This window comes from Thermobia domestica, chromosome 13 (assembly GCF_964235325.1).
Source record: "Thermobia domestica chromosome 13, izTheDome1.hap1.1, whole genome shotgun sequence".
In the NCBI taxonomy this organism is placed as follows: domain Eukaryota; kingdom Metazoa; phylum Arthropoda; class Insecta; order Zygentoma; family Lepismatidae; genus Thermobia; species Thermobia domestica.
The window spans coordinates 170,826,149-170,853,909 of NC_137466.1; the positions used below are offsets into that span (position 1 = coordinate 170,826,149).

General features: G+C 35.8%; 1 protein-coding gene across 6 annotated transcripts in view; it reads left to right on the forward strand.

The window, feature by feature from the left end:
* LOC145668748 (NAD kinase-like) overlaps positions 1-27,761 on the forward strand; it is a 304,700-nt gene that overhangs the window by 205,706 nt on the left and 71,233 nt on the right. The window contains exon 1 of one of the 6 annotated variants that reach the window (XM_081736882.1): positions 3,774-3,917. The exons of 3 other annotated variants lie outside the window; for them this stretch is intronic. In XM_081736882.1, coding sequence (XP_081593008.1) covers positions 3,856-3,917 — 62 coding nt within the window. In that variant the 5' untranslated portion in view covers positions 3,774-3,855. Of the gene's footprint in view, positions 1-3,773; positions 3,918-13,934; positions 14,451-27,761 lie in introns of those variants that run through there. 2 more of the 6 variants (XM_081736880.1, XM_081736879.1) reach the window with 2 other exon arrangements.

The window sequence follows — 27,761 nt, forward strand, 5'->3', positions numbered from 1 at the left end:
GCTATATGATACAAATAAAGACCAATATTAATGTTCTACCAACTAGCACTGTGAAATAGTGTTATTCATAGGTTCTGGCTTACTCCATTGTAGTCATCTAGTTTACACTGTTGGTGTGAGTACAAACCTTTAAGAGAAAGCTGCAAGTTGTCTGTTTTTCGTGACCATACGTGTTGGTTCACACACACACAGACACACAATTAGCCTAACTCTACTTTCACTGATTTTAAATTGTATTTATATCCTTAATTTTTCTTTAAAAAAAAAAAAAAAAAAAAAAAGCTTTTTAGCTCCTCAGTCAAATGTGTATTTGATTTCCACTTGCACTGTAGTTGAAAGGCTTTCATTTGTCACAACTCGAAGAGATAGTTGAACTGCTTTTAGTTCTGTTGAATTCACCTGTCCTTTCTTAATTATATATACAACACTTTTTATGGGGTGTGCGTATCCTTAAACTTTGAGACAAAGCCACTCCATATAATTCGGATTGTGGGATTTGCTGGTTTAGAAAAAAAAAATACCTATGTAAAAAATCAAGGCTAAACTAAATTGCAGCAGAGGAGTTTATATATGGAGATTCGTCAAGTGTAATCTTCAAGCATGGGCGGCGATTAGGGGGGGAAGGGGGCAGTTGTCCCACTTTTCTGAAATGGCCTATTAATGTATATAGTTTCAACCAGGGAAATTTATATATTAACATTGATATACAAATATTCAGATCATGTCTTGACCCCCCACTTTTAAGGTCCAATCGCCGCCACTGTCTTCAAGTATTGTAGCATAATCCAAATTAACGGGTCTGGCAACGCTGTGTTTCGTAGAACTCGTTATTTTTAGCGCTGTATATAAATTTCTACCGCCGTATAGGTCTGATTACTCGTTTTGTAATTAATTATGCGCCCTTGTATATATCTATATTGTTTACAAGCGCAAAGGTCGAGTTCGCTTAAATTAACTGTAAAGTTAAACTACACGTACACGAAACCCAGGGGTAAAAGTGGATCTGAAGAGGTGGGGGAACGGTAGGTAGCGACACGACGTCACGCCGTTCACACTGCCTATCTTTGCCCATTGTAATTTCCTTAGAAACTGGAGGACGCGGTACATATTTTTTTGAGGTGGGGGGGACGGCGTCTCCCGCGTTCCCACTCACTTTTACCCCTGCACGTACCACAAAACTTTACATGCGAAACATATACATACAGTAAACTTTTGGCATAAACCTACAGTCTAGTTGTTTCAAAACAAAATTAGAGATGTGTTTATTACAGATTATAGATCTATGTACTGTGATGTCATAGATAAATACAAGTTTCCTTGCGAAATCATTGTAAGAAAATAATGGGAGTAAAGGGAGAATCTGGAACCTCTTTACCAGAGATATGTGCTCTACCCAATGATTTTGGAGTGTGTCATGATAGATCAAAATGGGCGTTGGGTTCCGGTAGGTGGTGGGTCCCCATACTTCTCTTCTACTTACAAGGAGACTTCCAGAAGTGTCACTCACCCATTTGAATGAAACTCTGCATACTTGTAGAACATCGAAAAATAATCGACACGTATTTTTATATATATATATATATATATATATATATATATATATATATATATATATATATATATTTCGGCAGTGGTGTGGGTTTAAGGGTAGAAACCACTCTTTGAACGGTAGGGGTGGTCTCCAAGCATAGGCAGAAAACAATAATTTAATGTAGAAGAAAAATAGACAGAAGACAATCATTTAATGTAGAAGGAAACATACTGTCAGGTTTTTTTTTTTTTTTTTTTTTTTTTTTAGAACAGCTGATGCAGAACCTGACCACAAAATTCAAAATGGCGGATCCAATATAGTGATTACAATTACAAAACATCTTCTGGTTTGAAATGCTCTGCAGTTAGGCAAGAACAATCATAATTGGCAGGGGTTACTGCGAGAAGGTTGCTGACCAATTTGAAACCCCCTTACTTCAACGGGATGCTTGATTAAAATGTGTCTCTGCACCTCTCACTATTAAGGGCGCTTATTTATAGTGAGCCCCTCGTCTCTCAGTATTCGGGCTGCTTATTGAAAGTGAATCCTTTCGCCTCTCACCAGTCGGTGTGTTTATTTAAAGTGAGTCCCCTCGCCTCTCACTAAGTCAGAACTTCATTTATGCTCAATTGTTATAATTATAAATTTATCGAGAAAACTTTTACAGTAATGATATTCCGCAAAAAATTGTGTGATGAATAAACATCGTTTACACCATACATACCTTATTACGAAAATAAATGTAAATAAATAGCAAAATGCTGCTCAATGAAACAAAATGTTACGGGGTTTCAAACGTAGGTGGTTTTTCTTCCAAGTTACCGCTTTTGTATCACGCATATCTAATAAGATTTGCAAATCTGGGAGAAGAAAACTGATTATAAATCAGTGATTGAATCTTTATTATATTATTACGGAGATGTAAATTTATGTTATAGTTGCAGAGAAGGGCAATGTCAGAAAACTGTCCCAAGTTTTTGTACGATCTAAAGAAGAACACATCTATGTAGAGGCTGAATCCTACCAGTTGTTCCTGCAGGAAGGATTTCTATTTTGAAGTAGGTTCAAAAGTTGATGAATTGTGATCACTCCAAGAATCGAATAACAAAATGGACTTTGCATTAGATGCTGTGAGAGAAACCTCTTGAAACCTTATCTCATAAGACTTGATATTCATTTTCCCTAATTTAATGCTTTCACAAGGACATTTTCAGATTTAAAGGGGTTGTTTTGGGTAATAGTGAGAGGCATGGGGACTCACTTTCAATAAGCACCCCGGATAGTGAGAGGCACAGAGACGCACTTTAATCAAGTATCCCGTTTAAATACGTTCAGAAAGGAATTTCAAATCGGTCAGCAACCTTCTCTCAGTAACCTCTGCCAACTATGGTCGTTCTTGCCTGATTGCAGAGCATTTCAAACCAGAAGACATTTTGTAATTGTAATCACTATCTTGCTCCCGCCAAGTGAACTTTGTGGTGGACAAACACCGTGTGCGTGGGTTTTCTCGGGGTTCTCCCGTTTCCTCCCACTTTCTTCATTCCACCATTTTCATTCATCTCTCATCACCGTCTCCTTTAGCTTAACCGGCATAACCGTGGGACGTAAAACTCAAAGATTTCATTTCATTTTGTAATCACTATCGTGGATCCGCCATTTGAATTTTGTAATTTTGACGTCAAATTCTGCATTAGCTCTTTAAAAACCCCTGGCAGTGTTTTCTTCTACATTAAATGATTGTTTTCTGCCTATGCTTGGAGACCACACCTATCGTTCAAAGGGTGGTTTCCACCCTTAAACCCGCACCATTGCCGAAATAAAAAAGTACGTGTCGATTATTTTTCGATGTTCTACAAGTATGCAAAGTTTCATTCAAATTGGTGTGTGACACTTCCGTAAGTCTCCTTGTTAGACGCTATACTTCCCTCAGAAAATAGCATTTGTGTGTGGTTAAAATGCAAATAATTTAGAAAGCACTGGTATGTGATCTTGTGTAGTCGAATGAAAGGTTGTTGAGGCCATTATTCATTCTACTAATGTCATAAGTCTAAAATAAGCTTTTCTCGCTGTTATTTATAATAAACCGGGGATACATTCACAAATCGAAATTCGCGTATAACTGACACAAATAATATCGTACATGCAAGAGCGGCTAATCCTTCGTTGTTTATATTATTTAACTCTGGGAGATAGGTCTTATCTCGCAGGATGTGGCGTGATGAAAATCATTGTGAGCGACCATGAGAGCATTTCTCCTGTCCCCGGTTGGTTGTCCCAAGAGGCGACTATTGTGTTCGTGGGATTGTAGTTCTTTTCAGTGCACCATGAAGTATTCGAGGAAGAAAACGTGTATACCCGTGGAACAGTTGAATAATCATAAACCTAGGTAAGGTGTGAGATTACCGGTTTGTTGCCTAATATGAATATGTGTTGTGGGAAGTTACGAAATCTATCATCTTTCATGGTCAACTCGTTTACATTTGATCGACGCGTGCAGTGAGTGTGTGAATGCTTTATCTGTTACATGCTCAGTCTAGTCATTCTGCTTTTAAGACAATTACGGGTGATTTTTTTTTCTTATAGGAAGTTCACTGAAACAGCGAATCAGTTATTTTTTTTATAAGAACGTTATAGTAGTGTGATAGTTGATTAAGATAGGCCTTAATAAGATGTTCGGTTTTCCATTTACAATTTAGTTACAGTAGAGCGTCGATTATCCGAAGTAATTGGGGGACATGGGTGTTCGGAAAACTGGTTTGTTCGGATAATCGAACTGTACATGTTTATTTGCCAAAAAGAAGTACTGTACAGTAAATTTATTCATAAAAACAGGCATCTCTTTAAGTATTACATAGTAACGTACAAAGGCAACTTTAGTAGGAATATATAGTATGTGCTGCAGTTTATTAAACAAAAATATGTACATACTACATACGCATTTTGCATGAACAATACACACAGTACACAAAATTAACGTTTAAAAAAATCCTTTAAGCGAGCGAGTACACAGTTCGGTTAAGCGGTCGTTCGGTTGACCGACGTTCGGATAATCGACGCTCTACTGTATTTCCGTTTCAAAAGCAAGTTTTGTTTTTATTTAAGTTTAATGTAAACATTATAGAACAATGCTTGTGAAATTATGTGATACGAATTAGTCCCAGAAGCGACAGTCCCATTAGCGACAGGAACTGTTATCTGTCCTATGAGCGACCGATTCATTTATATTGAGATGATGGAAGATGATATGATTCCCTCTCGTAAAATATGTTTGCCTGTGGCGTTATTAGCGCCCGAACAACCTTGGTATGAAATATGTACGTACTAGTGATACTGTTCATCAAATATATTTTTCCTCTGCTGTGAGTGTAAACTTTATTTTAATTTTGAGTTAGATTTGACATGAAACATATCAAATAACTTAACGAGACAACAGGGATATTTCCATGAAAAGTATATTCCTATGTAATTATTGAAAATCCAGTTGTTATAAACCCTTTATTCAAAAGCTCTGTTTTCTGTACTTAATTTGATTCAGTTCTAATTACTCACTAAGCACAGTAATATATTTTATTTTGGAAAACTTAAACGTGTAACAATTTCGCCAACTATCTACTTTTTAGACTTCCTAGACACTGTGAATAAAATGAAAAAAGTCAATGATAAAAGACAGTTTTTGAGATCCCTTACATCTGATTGGCTATTCTCAACAAATCCCACCAATTACAATGCAGTTCACTCTAAACAATCTAAAAGGTAAACAAACTCTTTAAACTACCTTCCCCCTATTTCTAAGCTACTAAAACGTAAACTAATTGCTTAATTTGCCTTCCTCCCTTGTTTTGACTTATACATAAAAGCTTGTCGAATAGCAATCTGAAATAATCCCTTATAACTAGACGAACTGTTAAATCCTGCGAGAGATTTGTAACTTGTGTAATAATTTCTTCGAATACACCGTGTTTTTAGATTTCTTGATATCCTCACGTGGTGAACACCCTCTTTCCATGGGCGCCCGATAGGAAGGCAGGGATCGTCCCCCTGGCTCACGAAAATGTATACTTAATATAGCAAACCACGTATATTAAATATACCAGACGTGATACAGCAACTATGGAGATGCCCCTCCCTAGAAATTTTTCTTATGGCGCCCCTATCTCTTTCTGATCTCTTACGCCATAAATATATTCAATCTAATCTTATGCTCCGTATCATTTTAATATCAAATTTAAAGGCTAATGTACTCTAAATATTTAGTTAGTTTTCCCCTTGATATGGTCAATGTATTCATAGAAATTAATTCAAAAATATAATATTAGGAAAAACGTATAAAAGATTTTTAATGTAATGAGAGCATTCTCACGTATTAAATTCAGGTAGAACGAAATTTTTCATAGTACATTTTGTTAGGTTTTAAATCACATTAGCATGAAACAAGTTAAAGAAGAGAGAACCTTATCTTCTTCCATTATCTTAGTATAGACGAATCGGTGACTCATAGGGCAGTTAACAGATCGAATCGGTCGCTCATAGGACAGTTAACAGTTCCTGTCGCTAATAGGATTGTCGCAAGTGGGACGACACCATGTGATACTAATTACACAACGATTATCCTACAACAGTGATTCTAACCCTGGTTTTCTGGCAGCCCCCTTCGTTAATCCTGGATATTTCACTCCCTCTCCCTCCTCTTCCTACTTGTTGGTCATACATGCCTTTTGTTAGACCCCTTCTATTTCAGATGCAGCATTGAAATCTCGAATAATAATAATAATAACAATAAATATTCTCACCAATTTATAGGGTCGCGGTGGCTCAATAGTAGAGCGTTCACCTCTAGTGCTTGGGGTTGCTGATCCGATCTCAGCTCACACCAAGTGAACTTTATGGTCGACAAACACCGCGTGCGTGGATTTTTTCGGGATTCTCCCACTTTCTTCGTTCCACCATCTCATCCATGTCTCATCATCAGCGTATCGTCCCCCTTAGCCAACACGGCATAACTGTGAACGTAAAATTCAAAGATTTCATTTTTTCACTAATTTATATTTATTTTCAGTAAGACTTCTGCATCCCTCTGTATTCCATTATTTTTTATCACTTATACTCTTAATGAAACACAGTAATTACTCAATAGTTACTTTGTGCGGTATTTAACACCCCTTTTGTTACAGTTTTCGTAATATTTGGAATTGCGATTGTAGTATATTTTTGTCAGTATATTGCGTCTTCGTGCTCGTACCACAAGTCGCCAGGTTGGGAACCAATGTCCTACAATAACGGCTGGCATGGGCGAACGGTCTAAGGCAGCATTTTTCAAACTGTTTTCAAATGAGGACCACTTTCATCAGTCAGAATATTAGAGGATCAATCTATTCTTATCTCTTTAAAAGCAAATTTACCACCAAAGAGTATATGTATATAAGCTATTAGAGTTTGTAATTAAATTGTATTTGAGATTCTCAATTACAATATATGCTACACAATTCACTTGAATTTTAATTATATTATTTCCGGCTTTTTTGGACCACAAGAATGCACTTCGAAGATCTCAGTTTGAGAAACGCTGATCTAAGATATCAATGTCATGATTTCAAAACCTGTCTCGAGGATTCGAATCTTGCTTTACGTATGGATGTTATGTAGTGCCATTTTCACCATTAATTTAATTTATTGTGTCCTTTAGTTTAAAGGACAGACTTATCGAAGGTAAAACTAAAATAAATAAATAAATAAATAAATAAATAAATAAATAAATAAATATATATATATATATATATATATATATATATATATATATATATATATATATATATATATAAAAGTACTCTACGATTGTCTTATTACCGCGCTTATATCACGAGGATGAAAACAGATTTCTTTCGAAACCTCAAGAATTAAAAGAATCTTGAGCGGGAAATCTAATGTCTGAAAGTAAGCAATGGTCTCTGACACACACAAAAAAAAAAGAAAAAAAAGTAAATTAGTCATTACTTCCAAGGGAAAAAAAGTAGTTATAACATAAGTGTGTCAAACTTAAATTACAACTTTAGTAGTGTTTTTAATTCCTCAAATATCACCTTTAAAATTACTGTTACTGTTTATATTTTCATTGTGCTATCTACTATTAACGTCTGTTAACATATTTCACCTCTAACCTATCCCAACCAATTTCAGATAGACAATAAATTGAAAATTATAACATATTTATTCTCAACTTTCGATCCCTCAACTTCAATTATAAATATACCAACAGATCAAGAAATAATCATCCCAATTCCCTTCTGATTCCTCCCGGGCCGACCTAATAAAACACTCTTCATAAAATATTTAAGAGTATTCCAGAAACATCTCTGTGAAAACCACATTGAATACTTATGGTACGATAGGTGTTCGATTGTATACCTGTTCAGAGTTACCTTTTCAGCATACAGTAGTCTGCGAAAGATGCATCGATAGTTAGGTTTGTCGATAACTCCGGGTCAAGAGAACCACTTCATTTGAACTGTGACGTAAATAGTGATTTTTTTTGGGGGGGGGGGGTAAGTAGTATGTAAGTGAATGTCCTGCTGGTAGAGCAGGGATAAGATAGCCAGTTCTTTCTCTATGGATTTAAGATTCGGGATATTGGTGAAGTAGACTGAAAGGATAAATTGAGAACCGGAATATGTTCAGAATTACTAACATAAGGAAGTAATAACTAGCTACACAGTGAGGCAATTAGGAAACGAGACTGGATTTGTAAAAATAAATAAATAAAAATAACAAGTAGAATCCCAGTAAGCCCTGGACTGTAATAATGTTCAGAGTAACAGTTCAGCATGTTCTCATTCATGCCACGTTCATCTGCAGACTCATATATGTTCTCCTATATATAGGAGTTGAACTCGGGACCAGTTTAAAAAATTAAGCAGTATTTCATTTTCCAAAAGTTTTGACCATAAGTTATTCCAAGTTTGATTAGGTTTAATATTTAAAAATAAATAAATAAAGTTGCAAATATGAATACGATTTGCCTTATAAAATCACAACTATGTAAGATATCTATACAATCAAGAGACCGTCTTTTTGTTTAAATCTGTACTATCGATATTCCCTACTTCACATTCATGTTACCTGATTTCCCATAAGCTCATTTCATTTAACTTGCTTTTCCAAATTCATAGTGTTGCGTTTTCTCGCGTAACATAGTCTTGCATTAGCTTCCTAAACGAATTAGAACTCTTTCAGTTTACTAGTGATATGATTTGATTGTTTGTAGTTTTAATTCCTTTTTCAGCGTCAACATTGTATGAGACTGAGTTAATTTGTTGTGTGGAAATCGAACCGCATGTATTATACTCAAAATCGAACTGCATGTGTTCGATTTCACAAAATCCATCCACGCCAAAAGTGAGAAGCTGCTATTTAGTCAAAGGCAGTTCAGTTTCATACATAATTAATTAGTACTTAACTTTATTGTGTGATTGCATAATATTTTCCTCGTGATTTTCCTCCTAATGTCAATATGTTTTTCAACCTTCAAGGCTGTATGAAACGTATCATCAACGGAGGATTGTTATTTTAATTTGTAGCCATTGTGTTTATACACGATGAAAGTCTTAATTGGAAAGAGTGACTTGCTATTAAAGTAATTAAATTATTCTCATCAAATTGAGCGTTTTTGTTTTTACCGTAACGGAAAATTCTCATACACTAAGTACAATATGGGCTTGTTAGTTGAAATTGCAAATAATTACATTTTGTTAGGGTTTATGAATAAACAAGAAAAAAGTAACTTCTGTGTATTGCACTGTGTTTTAATGAGTTCACGGGTTCCCAGGAATGGCGCCTGCAAGGAAGGTTCCGGTTTTTTAAACCCTTCCAACCAAGATATGAAAAAGTAAAAATTTGCATAAAAGGTATGTGTACAAAAATCTTTTTTTTTTTTTTTTTTTTTTAATATAGATTTGAGAGCTTGAAACTTACCCGTTCCATGGTCGAATTTTGTGTGCGGTCGCTGCTGGTTTCCAGTGTAAGACATAGTGTTTCAGTGTGTGTGCACAAATTTTAAAGAATGGAAAAAATAGCACTTTTTTTTCTTAAGGAAAATGCTTCGTTTATTTAATTTCCGTACTTTTTCATTTAACTCCGAGATCCCCTTTCTAATTAAGAAACTAACGTACATCTATGCTTGCAATTCTGGATTCGATATTTTTGTAATCTGCATGGGAAAATATGCTAAAGTCCGAGAAATGTCAGGCAGCTAGCGATGAAACACACAACTGAAACACTATTGTTGATCTGTTAATGGATTATGAATAGGAGTCTTATGCATTTTTTCGACCGTCTCTTCGGTAACGTTTGATCATTCCGCGTAACCTTTTCTTTAACAGGTGCACGGTGGCTCAGTGGTAGAGCGTTCACTTCTGGTGTGAAGTGCCCCTGGTTCGATTTGATTTTGCAGTAGATAACAACGTGTCTGTAAATTTTCTTGAGATTCTCTCATACTATTCCATCAGTTCTTTCATAACAGTTCAGTTCTATTGTTTATCCGTTTCTTTAGCTTGCAGAAGATAATCATGGTACCTACAATTAAAAAAAACATCGTAAAATGAACCGTATATAAATCCTCATTCGTAAACAATGTTTACGTCCGTCCATTTCCACAGACACTGCCGAAATTACGAAGGCAGATCAAAACCACAACCCACAACGTCACTTAAGTCTACTCCAAAGGTGTGCCAAGAATGAAGGTACCAACTGAACATCTGAAAGATAACACGTGGGACGTACTTCGAATGTCTTTGAGTTCATTAAAAACTTCTCACACCACAGACTTCATTTTTTCAAATTGTTTGTAGTTTACATTTCTCAGTTTAGTATTGGTTAACGTGCGACTTTTAAACTCGACCAATGATTTGGGTACACTCTATATCTATATTAAGATTTTTAAAAGAACCTATTTTTAAATTTCATTTTGTTGAACTACACTTTCTTATTGGGCCACCGTTGCATTTGTTGTAATAATGTTCTCCAAACTGGAGACACATTTTTCCTAATATTGCCCATGAGACGAGACAAAATCCTGTTCGAGGCCAGACAGCACTTTCATAACATCTTTTCGAGAGAAGACTACCCAAAATCTTGTCTCGGGGGCAACACGAGTCCTTTTTGAGTAGGAATGTAACATTCTGGAAAATTTAAGCTACTTGTTCTGTAGGCTAAAGGATATGGTTAAAAATAGTTATTCCATGTATTCCCATCTAAAAACAAATTTAAAATTTTCGTATATGGTGTTAGAACAATGAAGATGATGCTTTTTTTTTTTTCGGAGTTTACAAAAAGAGACGTCAGTTTTAAAGATGGACAACTATTTTACGTAAACTTTAAGTTCGATAATGTGCATTTTTATTTGCAGAGGCAGCTGTAATGTGCACATAAAATATGTTCCCTTGAACAGTGATTACGTAATCAGTTAAAAGAAATATAATGACTTTGTGCATTGTAAGACAGAAGCTTAGGATTCATAACGGTTAATTGAGTCATGTTTTATTTTATTTATTTTTTCAGAGTGCTTTTTGAAAATATACTGACATTTTATTGGTTGCTTTATTATGGCAGTGTTCATGTGGAATTTTATTACCTCAAATGAAATAGATATTACGGAACACATTCTTACTACACACACAATAATTATTATAAACAAGTCACTAGTCCTTTCGAAATGAGATGCGAGAGTTAAGTACCCCGTACCGACAAGAACCTGCAAATTAGTAGTTATTAGCAGAACACCCGTTCTTCGAACGGGAAGAATAAGTTTCATATTGGACATGAAGGACTGAATTTGGATTTGAACGGCATCGAAAGTGTTACTGTTCGTCTCAGCGACCCCGAACACTTTGGATTAGACACTAATATCGGTAATTTTCGATCATTTTTAAATCTCTCCTCCTCTTCCCCAAAACTGTAACGTCAAAGTAAAATAATAAAAATCCATCCCAGGCCGTTCCTCATATATATAACTGTTCAAAATTTGCTGTTTATCAGTCTGTAAAAAAATGTCAAATATGTTCCAATTTATAGTATATATATATATATTGCAAATTTGATCGAGATCGATCGGGTGGTTCAAGAGATATTAAGTCACAAACATAATGAATTTCATTTTTATGATATAGATTGAATTTTTAAAAAAAAATGTTTTGCCAAGTCGCGAATGGAAATAGTTGATGAACTACAGGGTGTCCAACATACAATGCAACCCGGAGTTTGGAATAGCAGAACTTTTGAACCTGAAGCGATACATAAATAATGGTTATACGAAAATAAAGCTTTGTTCATGTATATATTTTTAAAGTGGGAAGCAACGATTGAAGTACACTACGAACCACACAGTGTTGCCACATGTAGCCGAAAGTGTAAATCTTTTTTTTTTTTTTTTTTTTCAAAACATGTAAATTGACTCAACTCATACGTATTGATGTTCTGTCGTTAAGTTTCAGTTTGTTTAGTTGATAATTTTCAGTTTGTTTAGTGCTTTATTTTGGTATAACCATTATTTATGTATCGCTTCAGGTTCAAAAGTTCTACTATCCCAAACTCCGGGTTGCATTGTATATTGGACACCCTGTAATACCAGTGGATGTTTTCTTGGGTTACTTCTGTTTTCTTCCTCATAAAATTCTACGGTTAATTTAATAGTCATTGATTTGTATTATCCTCACCTTCGTTACTTCCGGGGGAAGAATGTCAAATATACATGCATTGATAAGTATATCCATATCGCCGTAAATGCACAAGCCTTTCTTGTAAGGATATGATAAATAAATCCCTGTTTTTATTGACTGTTGGAGGGGCACGGTGGCTCAATGGTAGAGCGCTTATCTTGTGCGTGGGGTCCCTGGTTCGATCCCCGGTCAGGTGAGTTTGTAAAATGAAATGAAATGAAATCTTTGAGTTTTACGTCCCATGGTTATGCTGGTTAGGCTAAAGGAGACGGTGATGATGAGTAATGAATGAAATGCTGGAATGAATAAAGTTGGAGGAAACGGGAGAACCCCGAGAAAACCCACGCACACGGTGTTTGTCCACCACAAAGTTCACTTGGCGGGGGCTGGGATCGAACCCGGGACCCCTAGCACCAGAGGTGAACGCTCTACCACTGAGCCACCGCGGCCCCCAGGTGAGTTTGTAGTGGACAACATCGTGTCCATGTGTTTTCTCGAGGCACTCGTGTTTCCTCCCACATTCCCATTTCACCGATTCTTTCATCATCATTCACCTGCCTTAATCATTCATGTCCCTTAGCCTAAAGGGCATAATCATGGGACGTTAAACTGAAAGATTTCATTTCATTTCATTTTTATTTTTTTAAATTGAAAATTGAAATAAATTCTTTTTTTTTTTTTGGGTCAAAAAATCCAATATATTTCAGGCAAAAATTTTCTTGTACGCCTTATATCTGGAGCACTACATATCTGCCCTGTCACGACAAAACGCTGTAACTTTGGCGAAGCAGTTTTGAGAAAAAGAGCCGTAAAGTCGTTACATACCGGCTAATTTCCTACTTACATCGAAATTCTCTTTGGTATATTTTCAAAAGTATTTGACTCAGCTCAATGCTGGGCCTCGTGTACATAAATATCGGTGGCGGGAAATTAAAAATGCTTATAGCGACAAAACAATGTAACTCAAGTTACAGCGTTTTGTCGCGACTCGGCAGATATAGTGTAGCGAAACCCAACTGTCACTTAACTCACAAGTCAGTATGATGTGCTTATTCCGAAAAAAAAAAAGAGAATACTCTTTTTAGAGACAATTCAAGAATTTTGTGGCCCCTGATCCAAAAATCCAATATCTTTCATTCAATCAAATATTTTCTTGTACGCCTTATATCTGGGGAACTACATATAGTGTAGCCAAACCAAACTATCACTTAACTCAGTATGATGTGCTTATTCCATTTAAAAAAAAAAAAACTCGATTTAGGGTCCGTTCAGAAATTTTGTGGCCCCTGATCCAAAACTAATTATTGACCAAGATCGCGATCTTTTGATGAATTTTTTGGATCATTTCTAAAATTCTTGGTCAAGATCGCAATAATCTTATACATATTTTTTTATCATTCCTAGAATTCTTGTTTTAACTTTTTTGTTGGTTCCAAATTGTTTGTAAACTTTGGTCTTTCAGTATAATTTCTACAGTTTTAATTTAACGTGCAATCAGCTATCACGGTGGAATTTATGTTTTGTTAGTGTTCATGACTTATCTGTTATGCTTCTAGCTTATAAATGGTATGGAAGAATCAATCGGAAGTAAGTTGTCTTGAGATCATACACGACTTCAAGGTTAGCTTGTGTGGCATTCTCTATCCATAAGGTGCCTTCGGCAGGCTACTGAAACGTGACAGACGAGAAAGGCTTCGTGTATTTTTTAAATGAATGTGTTCATACTTTTTGTGTTGCTTGCGTTTTCAAGAACTGTCTGAGTGGGCCTGTTGCACCATTATTTTTTTTCTCTTTCTTTCGTTCTCTGTTAATTTTCCTTCTTCGGTATGCATTCGGATGTGTATAAATAAAAAATCAGAACAGTGTGTTTGTGCGTGTTTTGTACTTTTTTTCTTTTTTTAAAGAAAAAGTGCTGAGTTAGAAAAGCGCATTGTTTCTGTAAGTTTGCAGTTGAAAATACTATCTTATCTTTTAAATTAATCATGAATTGTTGTGTATAAAGTGTGAATAGGAAGACAGTAGTTGAAAACACGTGCTATGTTGTGGCTACAGGCAGATTCACCTCCAAGAAATTTGTGGATGGGATCGGATGTGAACCTTTCGCGATTGCGTGAGTCTAATGATTTGTGTACTTGTTCGGAAGATGCCTACACTATAGAGTGTTGTGAGGCAGAAGCGAAAACAAAACGTCGTACACGTTCAGGAACATGGCCGTAAGTGTTCCATTTGTCTTTGTCTTTGTAGTGGATTAAGTATACTCAATGCGGATCCAGAAATGGATTGTAGGGGAGAAAATTGTCATGCACTGTATATAGTATATAACACTACACTAGATCAATACTAGGATATCATTAACATTGTTGTTTTTAGAAAATGTGGTTTTCCTTCTGCTAATGAGTTTTGGATAGTTAGACAGCTTATTTGAATACTGTAATTTATTCTGTTTGATATATTCAGTATTTAAGAACAGAGTAGATATATTGAGATATATTTTGAAATCGTTCATTTTTCACAATTTTAAAACTATTTTGGGTGAACACTATTATAATTGTTTTGCGTATTTCTTGAAGTTTAGCGGCCCTTTTCAATACCGAGTGAACATGAGACGTGGACCTACACCATAATATGCTCAAATTTCAAGGCTCTTTCACTGGAAATCGAACCCGGCGCTCAGAAGTCACTGCACCGTTATAATTTTGATTCATAATTCGCTTATTTTTACAAAATACCGTGAATTATAATGACCAACAGTTTCCAGATATTGAGCATTGTTCAGTAAAGTATATCATATTATTTACACGATATCACTCATCAATGTCTAAAAGCTTGAAATCATTAAATATTTGATAGTGTTTCCCAAGTACTAGTAAGTTGTATTTTAAAATTGCGATACTACAGTTAAGTTTGATTTGATTTGCAGTTTAGCGTCTCTTCCAGCAACGAGGCTATATGAAATGTGGACATACAGCTTAACATGAGATCCGAGCTCCTGCTGGGAATCGAACCCGGCCCTTCCACGTCAAAGGCTAGTGCGCTTACCACTTAGCCACGAAGGAGCTCTCAGTTAAGTTTAAAACCCAGTATTATGAAAATGGGGTGGTTACAAAGAAGGTTTCCCCCAAAATATAATAATACTGCGCTAAGACAGTATGTTATCAAATAGTGAATAATACCATTATTTGTTGTAATAATTATAACCGAAATAGTGCTTCACATGTGTAAAATAAGTGTTGAGCCTAGAATACTGATTGATTGATTTGGAGTATAGCGTCCCATTCTGCAGTGAGGTTATATGAGACGTAGACCTACAGTCCACACTAGCTCCACACCACCACATGATCTCCCACCGGGAATCGAAACCAGGTCTCGCGCGTCGTGCTAGAATATTGTAGCAGATATAAATCAGCTCCATGCTACTTTTAACTAAAGATTGTTGATTTGTTTATTCGATGAGATAGATTTCAAAACAGTTTGAATTAATTGCTGTTAACTCTCGTAAAAATTCGTTAAAATAATAATGGTTTCTATTTTCTCTGACATGAGTAGATATGGTTTGGATTCCACGTTAATATACAAGTTTGTGTTTCATATGCGAGGGATACTGTAACGCTATAATTATTACCATGGAAATTGGTTAATTGATTGAAGTTTAGTGTTTCTTTTGAAGTAGGTTATTGAAGAAGGCATGCTAGCCATTAGACCAATAACAAAGGCTATTTATTACCCTGAAGGAAACGAGGCAGTAATTCGGTTTGTTTCTGATACCAAGTCTTCTCTACATAGTCCAACCAGAACTAGAAAGGAGTCCCTTCACACTTCAAATCAAGTCTTGATTATAGAAGTTTTTTAAAAATCATTAGTGTTGCCCACAAGACTCAGGAGATTTCACGTCATGTTCCTCGTCCCGAATTTTAAGAAGGTACTTCTTCTCCTAACTCTCGTCTCGTATTCGTAACGTGTAATTTATCGTCTCGTGGACAACATTAAAAACCACTATTCCACTTCCTGAATAACATCGCGGGTATCGTCACATTATCTACCTCCCAGTAGATTTCTCATCTATCGGAATAGGCTGGACGCGGCGATATCTAATAACCACATTTATCAAGTTCCCAGTGATGGAATGGATCACGAACTTCGTGACTCGGAAGAGTCAGTGATAGTCAGATCCATGATCCATCAGACCTGGGGCCACCCAAAGGTAAAAGGAAGTATCTACATTTTGCTTGGTTTGAGAAAAACTCAGCAAAAGTTTTTTGATAACGTTACTATTAAAGACTTTTTCTTTTCGGCGTCAATGAGCACTAAGTGTTTTGTCAGAATACGAAGTTTGACAAATCACAGTACTATTTTCAGTACTTGACTCAAACGTGTGTATAATAAGTAAATAATAAAAAGGAAGTATGTCAATTTATATTCAGCGATAGTTTGATAAAACACGTAGGTTTTCTAGAAACATTTTATTTGAAAGCCTGTATGTGAAAATTAAACTTGTAATCTTATCTATATCGATGTGTTGTATGAAACTTTTTACGAGATTAGCCATTGCTCTGCGACTTCATAGGCTTCATCACCAATTTAACTGAAAATTTGACTTAATCGTGACTAATATTAACACGTGAGGTTGTATTGGTCTGTTTGCAAATTGCAAAACCAAGGAATATGCGTGAGAGTGGAATGCAATTTATACAACATATTTGTTATATGACTAGACAGAAATTACTATAATTTTAGAAATGTTCATCAACTTTAACCATGATAAGTCAGTATGACATTGATGCAAGGGAATCAATCTCTCCTCGAATTTAGTATTCTGCCCCAAATTTGGAATTCTTCCCCGAAATTTACCATTCTCCACTTTGATTTTGCTATTTTCAATGAAAACTTATGCCCCTAAATAATAATACGGGTACAGCCTGCACTCTAAAATCTCCTGTGGGCACCCATGGTACGAAACCTCCACTTGTTGCAGTCGAAGCCTCTATCCTTCGTCACTGCAGTCGAAGCCTCTATCCTCCTCCTTCGGCAGTTATCTCCTGTGAGTTTGATACATATACATTTTAATCAAGAATACAGTAATGTGCTAATGAAAAACGTGGAACTATTAATGTCGATAGAGTAAAGCTTTAAATGACGCTATTGGCCTTGATACGTTATAGTATCGAATCAATCAGGCATTGGGTGCGTTCCTGAGGAATCGTCTGTTACGCTAGTTGTATGCGACTCCACAAGACATCGATATTACCTGTTGGACAGCCGTGACGAACAAGATGGCGACCAACCATGTCCCACACATGTTCGATGGGATATATATCAGGTGACCGTGCAGACGAGGAAAGTAGCGCTACCGTAGTTCAAGGCTAGCACATTCCGGAATATATGTGACTAGGCTTTAATTTACTGAAGTTTGAGTCCAGAATTGTGTGAATGAATGGTAGGCTATGAACATAGCCTCTAAAACTTCCCTAATGTAGCGATTACTGGTAAGGTTGTCCCCAATGGCGCCCTACACCATTACGCCTGTCATTTGATTACCATGACGTCCTATAAAGCATACTTGCAGATTGCACTCGACCGATAGCACGTAGACAGCGTATGCTAACATCGAACCGACGGATGTACACTCATGTCCAAAATGATTGTCGCATATCTATAACTGTCTTGTAAGAATATAATTTGATAATGAGTTTACAGATACTATGTGTATAATCGGAAAATGTATATTTGTGGTAAATTTCATAGGAAAAGCATTATAAATAAGAAAGTTAGAATGAGTAAAACAAAATGTTGCTAAATGGACAATAAAGTTTTATTTTCGTTTTATTGTTCTTATTTACTGGTCTTTTGACACGAAATTTGACACATACATGTCTTTGCCGATTACGTATACACATACTAACATTATAAGAAATACCGGGAGAATTCGTTATCAAATTATATTCCTACAACATATTTATAGACATGCGACAATAATTTTGGACATGAGTGTACAAGCATAGATGGCGGTCATTGTTTTAATCGCACGCGTAACAGAGCGAAATTCAGTCGCAAATTTCGACTAGCTCTGAAGTATTTTGTAGCGCAATAAAAGGAATCTGTGGAAGTATGCATTGAAGACTAGAGAGTAAATTTACTTAATTGGATTCTTTGTGCTAATTCTAGCTCCTGTATACTAGTTTGGGTTATTTATCGTCTTTTGCTTTGTGCGGAACATTCGAAATACGGAATATATGATTACATAGAATAGGAATAATCGTAATAAAATTCCCGTGCAGCTTCAGTTCTGAAAACCTAAATTTCGATCAATAAGTGTAATATATTCTCAAAGAGTCATTATCTTTTCCTATCGATCAATTTCATGATAATGGCGCCCGTTTTCCATTTGCTGTTACAATTTGCTCAGTCCATTTTGCTTTTCGGTTCTTATAAATGATTCAATAAAAGAATTAGAAATCAAGTGAAATTAAGGAGGGGGAAAGTGCCCTGACCTTGATATCAAAGACTTTTCAGAGCTATTAATTACTCCAGTGATTACATAACAAAAGCACGTGCCAGGTTATGGGTAAAAGCTACTTACATCAAAGTAAATTTGAAAATGACGCGACTCCTATTGTTCTCATTGTATTTGTTAAGATCTCCAGACATTGATGTGAGTCAGTTGGCTTTTGGTTTGTCTGCGGTATTCACAGGTAAGTTTAGATGCAGTAAAATTTCATTATAATTGTACAATATTATTATTAGCATTTAATGAGAAAAAATGAGACATCGATAGGCAGACCTCTTTTAGATGAATGATATCTATGAGTTTAAAAACCTCATGCGTAGTTTTCGATACGATCGGAAAAATAATTAATTTGTAAACCTAAAACTGACTCTAGGTTTGTTAGACAGCTATGCCTATTAAATTGATGTGAGAGACTAACGTAAATGTATCTTCATTAAGGTTTTCATTATGATCCTAACAAGACGGCAGTACCTAGTACCGGTATACTTAATATATATTTATTTAGATATAGTCTAACGAATATTCGGACCCAAGAGAAACGGGAATGGGGGATGGCGGAAACTTCATAGCAAGAAACTACAAAATTTGTACGGTTTACCAAATATTGTTAGGGTTATCAAATCTAGAAGGCTCAGGTGGGCAGGTCATGTAGCCAGGATGGAAGAAAGTAGGAAGGAACGCTTTCAAAGTCTTAACTGGAAGACCAATCGGAAAACGACCATTAGGAAGACCTAGGCAGATAGGAGGACAATATTAAGATGAATCTCACAGAAATAGGAATACAAAGTAGAAACTGGATCCAGTTTACTAAAGACAGAAGTCAGTGGCTAGCTTTTGTGAACGCGGCATTGAATCTCCGGGTTCCATAGGCCATAGAGTGAGTTATAGTCTAAAATTGTAATTAACTCTTAAATTTTAATTTCTATTTAATTAAGGATTCTTGAAGTTAGATTATGATGCGTAGATTTCGAGAAGATTAGAGAAAGAAAAATGTAGCGCTACAAAGTACATCGGTCATAGCCAATAATTGTCAATTTTATATTGATGGAAGAAATTATTTATGTTCTGTATATGAAGCAAAATACACTGTTAAAAAGCAAATTGTAGTTTGGCTTTCCTGACAGTGATAGTTACTATTTACGCACATACCGCTTGTAATTAATACCTTTTAAATCAAGGTTCTCATTTCGATTATATTTTAAGACGAAGATTGCAATTTTTAATCGTGAGAAATACGTACTGTGTAATACTGAGGAATTTCAAAACAGGTTGTTCATTAATATATGAATGGGTCAGTAGCTTAGCTTCTATATTCCTGAAATCAGATGTGTATCAATCCCATTTACATTTGTATGTGGAAAATATAATAATGAAATGAATCTCCTTTGAAAACTAGAGTTGTATGGCCTGTTTGGCAAATTTGTTCCCTTGCACACCTGTAAAATTGATTACACTATGAAAATTACAATATTACAAGTGTGTGCCCTTGAAGGAAGTATCACTGTTGGGAAGAGATAGTAGGTGCAGTCTGTTAATTAACATTTTTTTTTTACTACATATAAACAGCACATAAATAACAGTGTCTTCCAGCAACACAAAACTATCTATTATTAACATTAATTGCAGCGAACGACACATTTTTTTAGCATCACAAAATTTGTTTGATTTTCTTCGATTTTCTAGATGCGAATGCGAACTACGGATGCGAATTTACTCTAAACCATGTTATTTTGTTCAGCTCGATCTGATCTATCGACTGATATATCTTATCTTTGGACAGCATTTTATTGAAACAGGAATTGAAATTTGTTAAAGTTAATTATACTTTTAGGCTGTATCTCATTAACTGTACTATGTGCTATCGCCTCGCTAATAACATAATGGAGAGCTTAACGAGGGTATAGGCTAGTTCAGTATCCGTTTCATCTAAACAAGTGGCATAGTTTTCGTACAGCATCAATTTCTAGGTGTACAAAAAATAGTTTTTCATTTTCTCGAAAACTAAGTTACACGTGAGGTTTTACAGTCACCCGTATTATTTTGTTCAGGGCAATGAGATCTGATTGGTGTCTCCTCATTGGATTCTTTCTTTGTTAAATGCTGGTGATACAGTTAGATTAGAGCCCGATTTTAGGTGTATTATAATATGGCATGAAATCAGTGGCGGGTCCAGAGTTCTACAAGAGGGAAGTCACATTGGCAATAACAGAGAAACCTAGTTTGTACCCCTTCTTTATAAAATCAATCCCTGCCTTGGGGACTTCTAGTGATTTTTTGCTTTGAAGGCATTCTTTATGTTCTGATGTGAGATAATTACAGAAGAAACCGCGAATTTGACATTGCATAATCAGCATCCATTATGTATGCTACAGGTTTATTGTACTTAATTTTAAGTACTCTATTCAGCACAATGAATGCAAGCTATTCAAGAAGTGGAAAATAATTAATGTTTCTAACATTGCTCAAACTATTTTGTCAAAATGAATTTCTCAGTTAATTCTGTAAAAATCGCGTGGTTGCACGCCCATTAACATACGTGATTATTAACAATTCAATTTGAACTGGATACAAAAAAAAGTAATAACATTAACTAGCCTTATTTCAAGTATATTCATAGTATTTATTAACTTCTAAAATGGAGAAACGAAAATATTTTCATGGTGCATTGAAATTCAAGTATTCATTCGATTTCAGTAGTTTAGAAAGCAAATGAGAATTCATTCGATCTTTCGTTTTCAGCGCCAAGATGTAGACCTACGGTTTAACGTTGAATCTGAATCGCATGTGCTCCTGCTAGGAGTCAAACCGTATTCCACGTGAAAGAGGTATTTGTTAACTCTATACCCACGAGAAAGTTCCAAAATATGCATGATATTTCTCATGTCTGAGGGACCGAATTTATTAGTAAGTGTTTTCCATCTTAATCCTACGCTACCTATTTCGCATGCTTGGTTTCACTATAAAATTTCAGAGGTAAATCAATTTAAAATAATGCTCAAGAATATTCATTCGTTTTCTAAATGTTTGCAGCAAAATAAATAAAAATATCATACAGTACATTACACACATTATTTAATTCAGAAATCCTAAAGTGCGTTAAGAAAGCATTTAACCTTTCTTCATACAGCCAGCAAGTCCTTCTTTCCTCTAATGCCAATCTGCATCGTGTGGACTGGAACGCACAAAACTTGCACAGACATGAAGGGCAAAATCCTCCTTCTTACGTTAAAAGTGTGATTCGCTTGTATTTAAGAACAGGATTTAAAACGCTGTTCTCTTAGACAAGCCAACGTGAGAAAGAGCTAAGCTAGAACACAGCGTAAGTCACAATGCTTGATGTTACCCTCTGTTCACATGTTACCAAATCTCTTTGACGTCGATCAGGGTTGCAAACTCAATGCTAAAGTAATGTTAAAAATTTCGATCGCTCCTCACTCCTATACTGGAATAAATATCCATAATTATTTCTTGTTAATATTTTTGTATTAATTAGGAAGGCGACTTTGTGACTACATTACAGAGCCACCTCTGCGTGAAATACTGTAATGTTCCTCTCGATCCTTTCGGCTTAAAGAACTTCCAATTCTGTTTATTCTCTCATTTGCACGCTGCCAAGCGTACACAGAATTTCGTTAAGGGGAGGTGGGTTTAAGCTCCCAATTTCATATCGTTTCAGGATTTATATATATATATATATATATATATATATATATATATATATATATATATATATATATATATATATATATATATATATATATATATATATATATATATATATATATATATAATATCATAAATACTGTTACAAGTTTGAATGTGAATAACAGAGTATTAACACCAAGGCAATTTATTTTGGTCATATTTTACATTGATATGTTGTACACCTGACGCAGACTCATTTTTCGGAATGTACCCCCTTGGCCTTCATGCAGGCACGAAGTCTGTCCGGCCACTGGTCAGTGGCATTACGCACCACGTACATGGGAAAATTGTTCACTGCTCGGGTCAAAGATTGGTGGACAAACACCGTGGTCGTGGGTTTTCTCGGGGTTCTCCCGTTTCCTCCCACTTTCTTCATTCCACCATTTCACTAATTTCTCATTATCACCGTCTCCTTTAGCCTAACCGGTAAAACCGTGGGACGTTAAACTTAAAGATTTCATTTTCATTTTTCGGGTCAAAGATTGTTTCAGACTGACGACAGATGGATGCCGTTTATGGCAGACCTTTGCCTGAAGGATTTCTTAAAGTTTGTAGTCCAACGGGTTAAGGTCCGGGCTTGCTAGAAGGCCAGTCAGCGGTAAAAATGAAGTCGGGGACGTTCCGTGCCAGCCACTCCTGGGTTGTTTTCGCTTTGTGGCCTGGAGCGGAATCCTGCTGGAAGGTGGTCCACCTTTCTCCAGGGAACGTGGTAGCAGATAGTGGTTTCACTATAGATGTTAGAACTGTGTCCTGGTACACCTTGGCAGATGTTTTAACACCTTGTTCACAAAAATACAGCTGGGTTGTGCCTGAGTAGCTCACTCTCCACCAAACCGTCACTGAGGCAGGATGTTGTGCCCTCTGAACCCTTCGAGCTGCCTCAGCATCTGCAGTAGATGACGTGGCATACACACGGTCATTTTGGGCGTTGTAGGCCTGCTCAATTATGACATCTTTTCGTCAGTGAACAGAATCTTTCTGTGCAGATTGTTGGCGTAACGTCGCAACAGTCTCTTTGATTTAAGGACCCTCTGCGACATTAATGTTTGGGTCAGAAAGTGACCAGTCCGCCTCTTATACGCCCGTAGATGTAGGTCACTCCTGAGTATACGCTGATGTTCATCTCAGCAGCCGTCACACTTTGTGTCCGAATAGGATTTCTCCGAACTCTTGCTGCGACTGTTTTCTGGACCTGCGGGGTTCGTACCGTTCGTGGTCTGCCACTCCTTGCGCGGTCAGCTGCCGTTCCAGTCTCGGTGTATCGCTGTATGACGCGATATACGATTCTCTTGCTGATTTGCAGGGGTTTCAGGAGGTTGAAAATCTCACCTACTTTCTTCCCGACCTTGTGTAGTGTAATTACTGCTACACGATGTTCGTAATCGCCCCACTCCATCAGAACTCAGTATCAACGTATGTCATGAACAGTCAAACACACACTACATGCATCTTCCGCTTTATACACAGATAGCAGCACTGTGCCATTCCGGATGCCTACAGCGCCACTTCAAAATTTGTAACAGTATTTATGATATATATATATATATATATATATATATATATATATATATATATATATATATATATATATATATATATATATATATATATATATATATATATTATAATATACTGTACATGATAAAAGTTTTATTTATTTCCTAATAGGCCCCATCTCGTTCCACGGGGTTAAAATCTGGAATTACCCCGTCGTGCAAGAATTCTTACTTGCATACAAATCCGGCGAGTTTGAAAAAAAAAGAAGAAGAAGAAAATAAAATCCGTAAATCAATATTCCACAATTGTGCTGTGTGTGTTCAAGGAGGTGGGTGATAATGAAAATGAATTATCACGAAAGAATCGGAGGAAGAGAATGTGGAAGGAGACAAAGAGAACCCATGAACATAGTGTATAGTGTCCACCATGCTTATGGCGTGAGATCGAACATGTCGCATCAGAGATGAATCTTTCTCTGAGCAATTGTAATGAACAGTCTACTTACGCAGTGCTAAACATCTATAAGAATCACTTGGTCCACTATTATGTATAATGTGTATGGTGATCTCTTAATAATCTGCTTTTGTGGTGGACAAACACCGAGTGCATGGGTTTCCTCGGGGTTTTCCCGTTTCCTCCCCGTTCTTCATTCCACTATTTCATTCATTTCTCATAATCACCGTCTCCTTTAGCCTAGTCGGCATACCCATGACAGATAAAACTCAAAGATTTCATTTCATTTCTTAATGATCTGATTCTTTTCACAAAATACTCGAAGCTTCATTTCATGTTGCTTACTGAGACAAGAAGACTACGCATCTTTTATAGATAAAAAGGAAAATAAGTTTGTTTCGTTCTGACCTAGGACTACGTTGTCTTAAGGAATTCTGTTGTGTACCACACTACCTATATAGCCAACCGTATCCGAATCAGCTGACTGGCGCTCACGTATGTAGAGTTTGTATCACTTGACTACTGTTGAAAAACAAAGGGAAAAGGCAGCTTTACTTTGCTAAAATTATCCACCTGTTCTGTATATAAACATTGCGCCCGGACACCGTATTTTGGTTAGTGCAACCGCAAGGACACAAAGACATCAGGGAGTGGTTCAGAGGAGAGAGTGCGTATGTAAAGATGTTAGATCACGTAACTAGTACCGAAAGTCAACTACATATATCTTCAGGAAACTTTTTCATGGACGATTCACATCACGGTGTTGATGTTTTAACACAATGTGAAACCGAGATAGTCGTGTAAGTACTGGGATTGTATTTTATTATTTTTATATATTAAGAATGTAAAATTTTCTCTCAAAAATGCTTCTGTGATCGTTTTCAAATTAGGATTTGTTCGCTTGAGCAAGAATGAAATAGTAAAGTTTTTGAATGAGTATATTACATTCACTAACACAAGTAAATCAGGACACCGCATATAGAATTTAATTTTATCAACAAGTTCAAAGTAGGGCAGATTTGTGTAGTAGTTCGTTAAAACTTTGAAAAGATGTTTTTAATCCTTAGAGAACTGTCACTTTTTTCATAAAATTTATCCTATTTTTTAGGGTACTGTAGCTTAATGAATAGAGCTACTTGTAATATTTCGATGGAAGTATCGCTGTAAAACGTTGAGAATCTTTATATTCTGTTATACCAATGTATTCATTCGAAAAAGAAAAAAAACTAAAAAAGAAAACGCCGAATTTTATGGACGATAATATGTAATTCTTTGCTGCTCCTCGTTCTATATACAAACATGAACGAATCCAGCTTATCAACATGAGATTAAAAAAAAAAGAAGAAGAAGAAAGAAAGAAAGAAATCAAAAGAAACAGTAAATTGTATTTTATCACTTCTATATTACTTTCCGCGTCTCCAGCTCACAGATCCTTAATGTTCCTCTAGGCCTCTGAAACTCACTTGTTTCTGGTTTTAGGTTTGTTGTAATCAAAAATATGTTGTTTCTACGTAATGAGATTTCTCCAAAACGTACCATACCTGCTTCCTGACGAATTTGTTGGACATGTATGATCTGTTAAGTCTGTGACAAAAGTATTTCAAATGTAAATTAAGCTCCTAATATTAGAGTGAAGTCGTCCTAACATGATTTAGGACAATAATTTAGAAGTATTTATAGGGAAATGACAGACTTTACAGAGAGTGATCTTTGCTTGCTGAAATCACACTAATATTGAACCTCATATTGAAATCCCTTTTAGCTGATTTACAATACTGCTTCTTAGCTTTATATACAAGTGCAGATATAAGGAATCAGAGTATCTTCTTTCAAAATGCCAAAGAAGGGTATTTCTTTCTTCTGATTGTTAACTACTAGAATGAATAGAGTGTTAGAACTCTTATCCCAATATAACGGTCACTTTTTTTTTTCATACCTGTGTAATTGTGATCGAAGGTTTATTGGCAGTGGACCGAATTCAGCTCAAGCAGGGCAGGATGATATCCCTAGAGAAAACAATGATAATGTGTCATATGCGAAAGTGTATGGTGGAAGTTGTGATTTGATGACTCGCCGGAAGTGAAATGAGTCAGTTGACATTTGTGTATGTATATTAGAAAATTCGCATTTTATAGTATTTAGAGAAAACCTATTCTTAGATTCAGCCTACTCGATTAGACATTCGTCCGACTTTATACAAGAGCGTGATATTACTGCCAACATAGTGCAAACTCGAGTAACCGAAGTCGTGTACTATGACGCTGATATTTCCTCCCTAGGGAAAGGATTAACTTCCCTTATTTGAGTTAACATAGACATTTCATTGGAACAAGTCTTGATGTAGTGTTTTGCTCACTTTCTCGATTTTTATTTCGTCCATCTTTACAAGAATGTCGTTAAGTATATTCCTTGATTCCGCAGTAGGTATATAAGTGGTTTCTACTTTACAGCAGGACCGTTTGTTTCACACTTATTTTGTGATGTTCTTTTATGAGTTTAAGTGGTTTCCCAAAGCTTTCAGTCCGCTGTACACTTGCTTAATTAAAAGTTCTAATTGATTGTTTATATATATATATATATATTAGTTTATATAGGGACGTTTGCGTTTATTACAGGATGGTTAGGCACTAAAAACGTTGAAAGTAGGCAGGCAAAAAGCTACTTAAGTCCAGAAACAGGCAGTAAAATAAGCACTAAAATCTAACTCAAAGACGTCTATTGATATGCAAAAATTGAAATTAAACGATGCATGATGTGAAATAATGTAAAATCGTACCTGCCTGATTATTGTTTGGTGAACATTTTCTGATATAAAGAAATAATTTTTTATGTGTAATCTAATAAATGAATTATGTATATTTTATCTTCACGCGGTAGACAAAGTTTTACGGAATTTTACATATTAACAGTCCGTAGAAACATATTTTTGGTACTTTCGAGAGAGTGCATAAATTAAGTATATTTTACTTTAGTACATTTTGATAATTCAAACACTCATCATCAACCGTTTTAGAAATGACGAGTTTCTTAGTTTCAGTCGATCGAGTAAATTCTTTGAATTAGATCATGTCTTTCCCAGACGACGAGCTTCTTTTTGTAATTTGTTTTCTCCAAATTGTTTAACATTGGTGATCTATGTTTAGGTCATTGATACTATCATGACTTCATGCATGCCAGTCTTATTCAACTTTTGCCAGAACTTCCCGACGTGTTGTGAAATTTCTTGTAAATGAAGGCGTTAAGTCGAATGAAATTTCGGATCACTTCAGGTACACTTTAGTGGTGAGACTTTTATGAACTTTGTGGTGGACAAACACCGTGTGCATGGGTTTCCCTGGAGTTCTCCCGTTTCCTCCCACTTTCT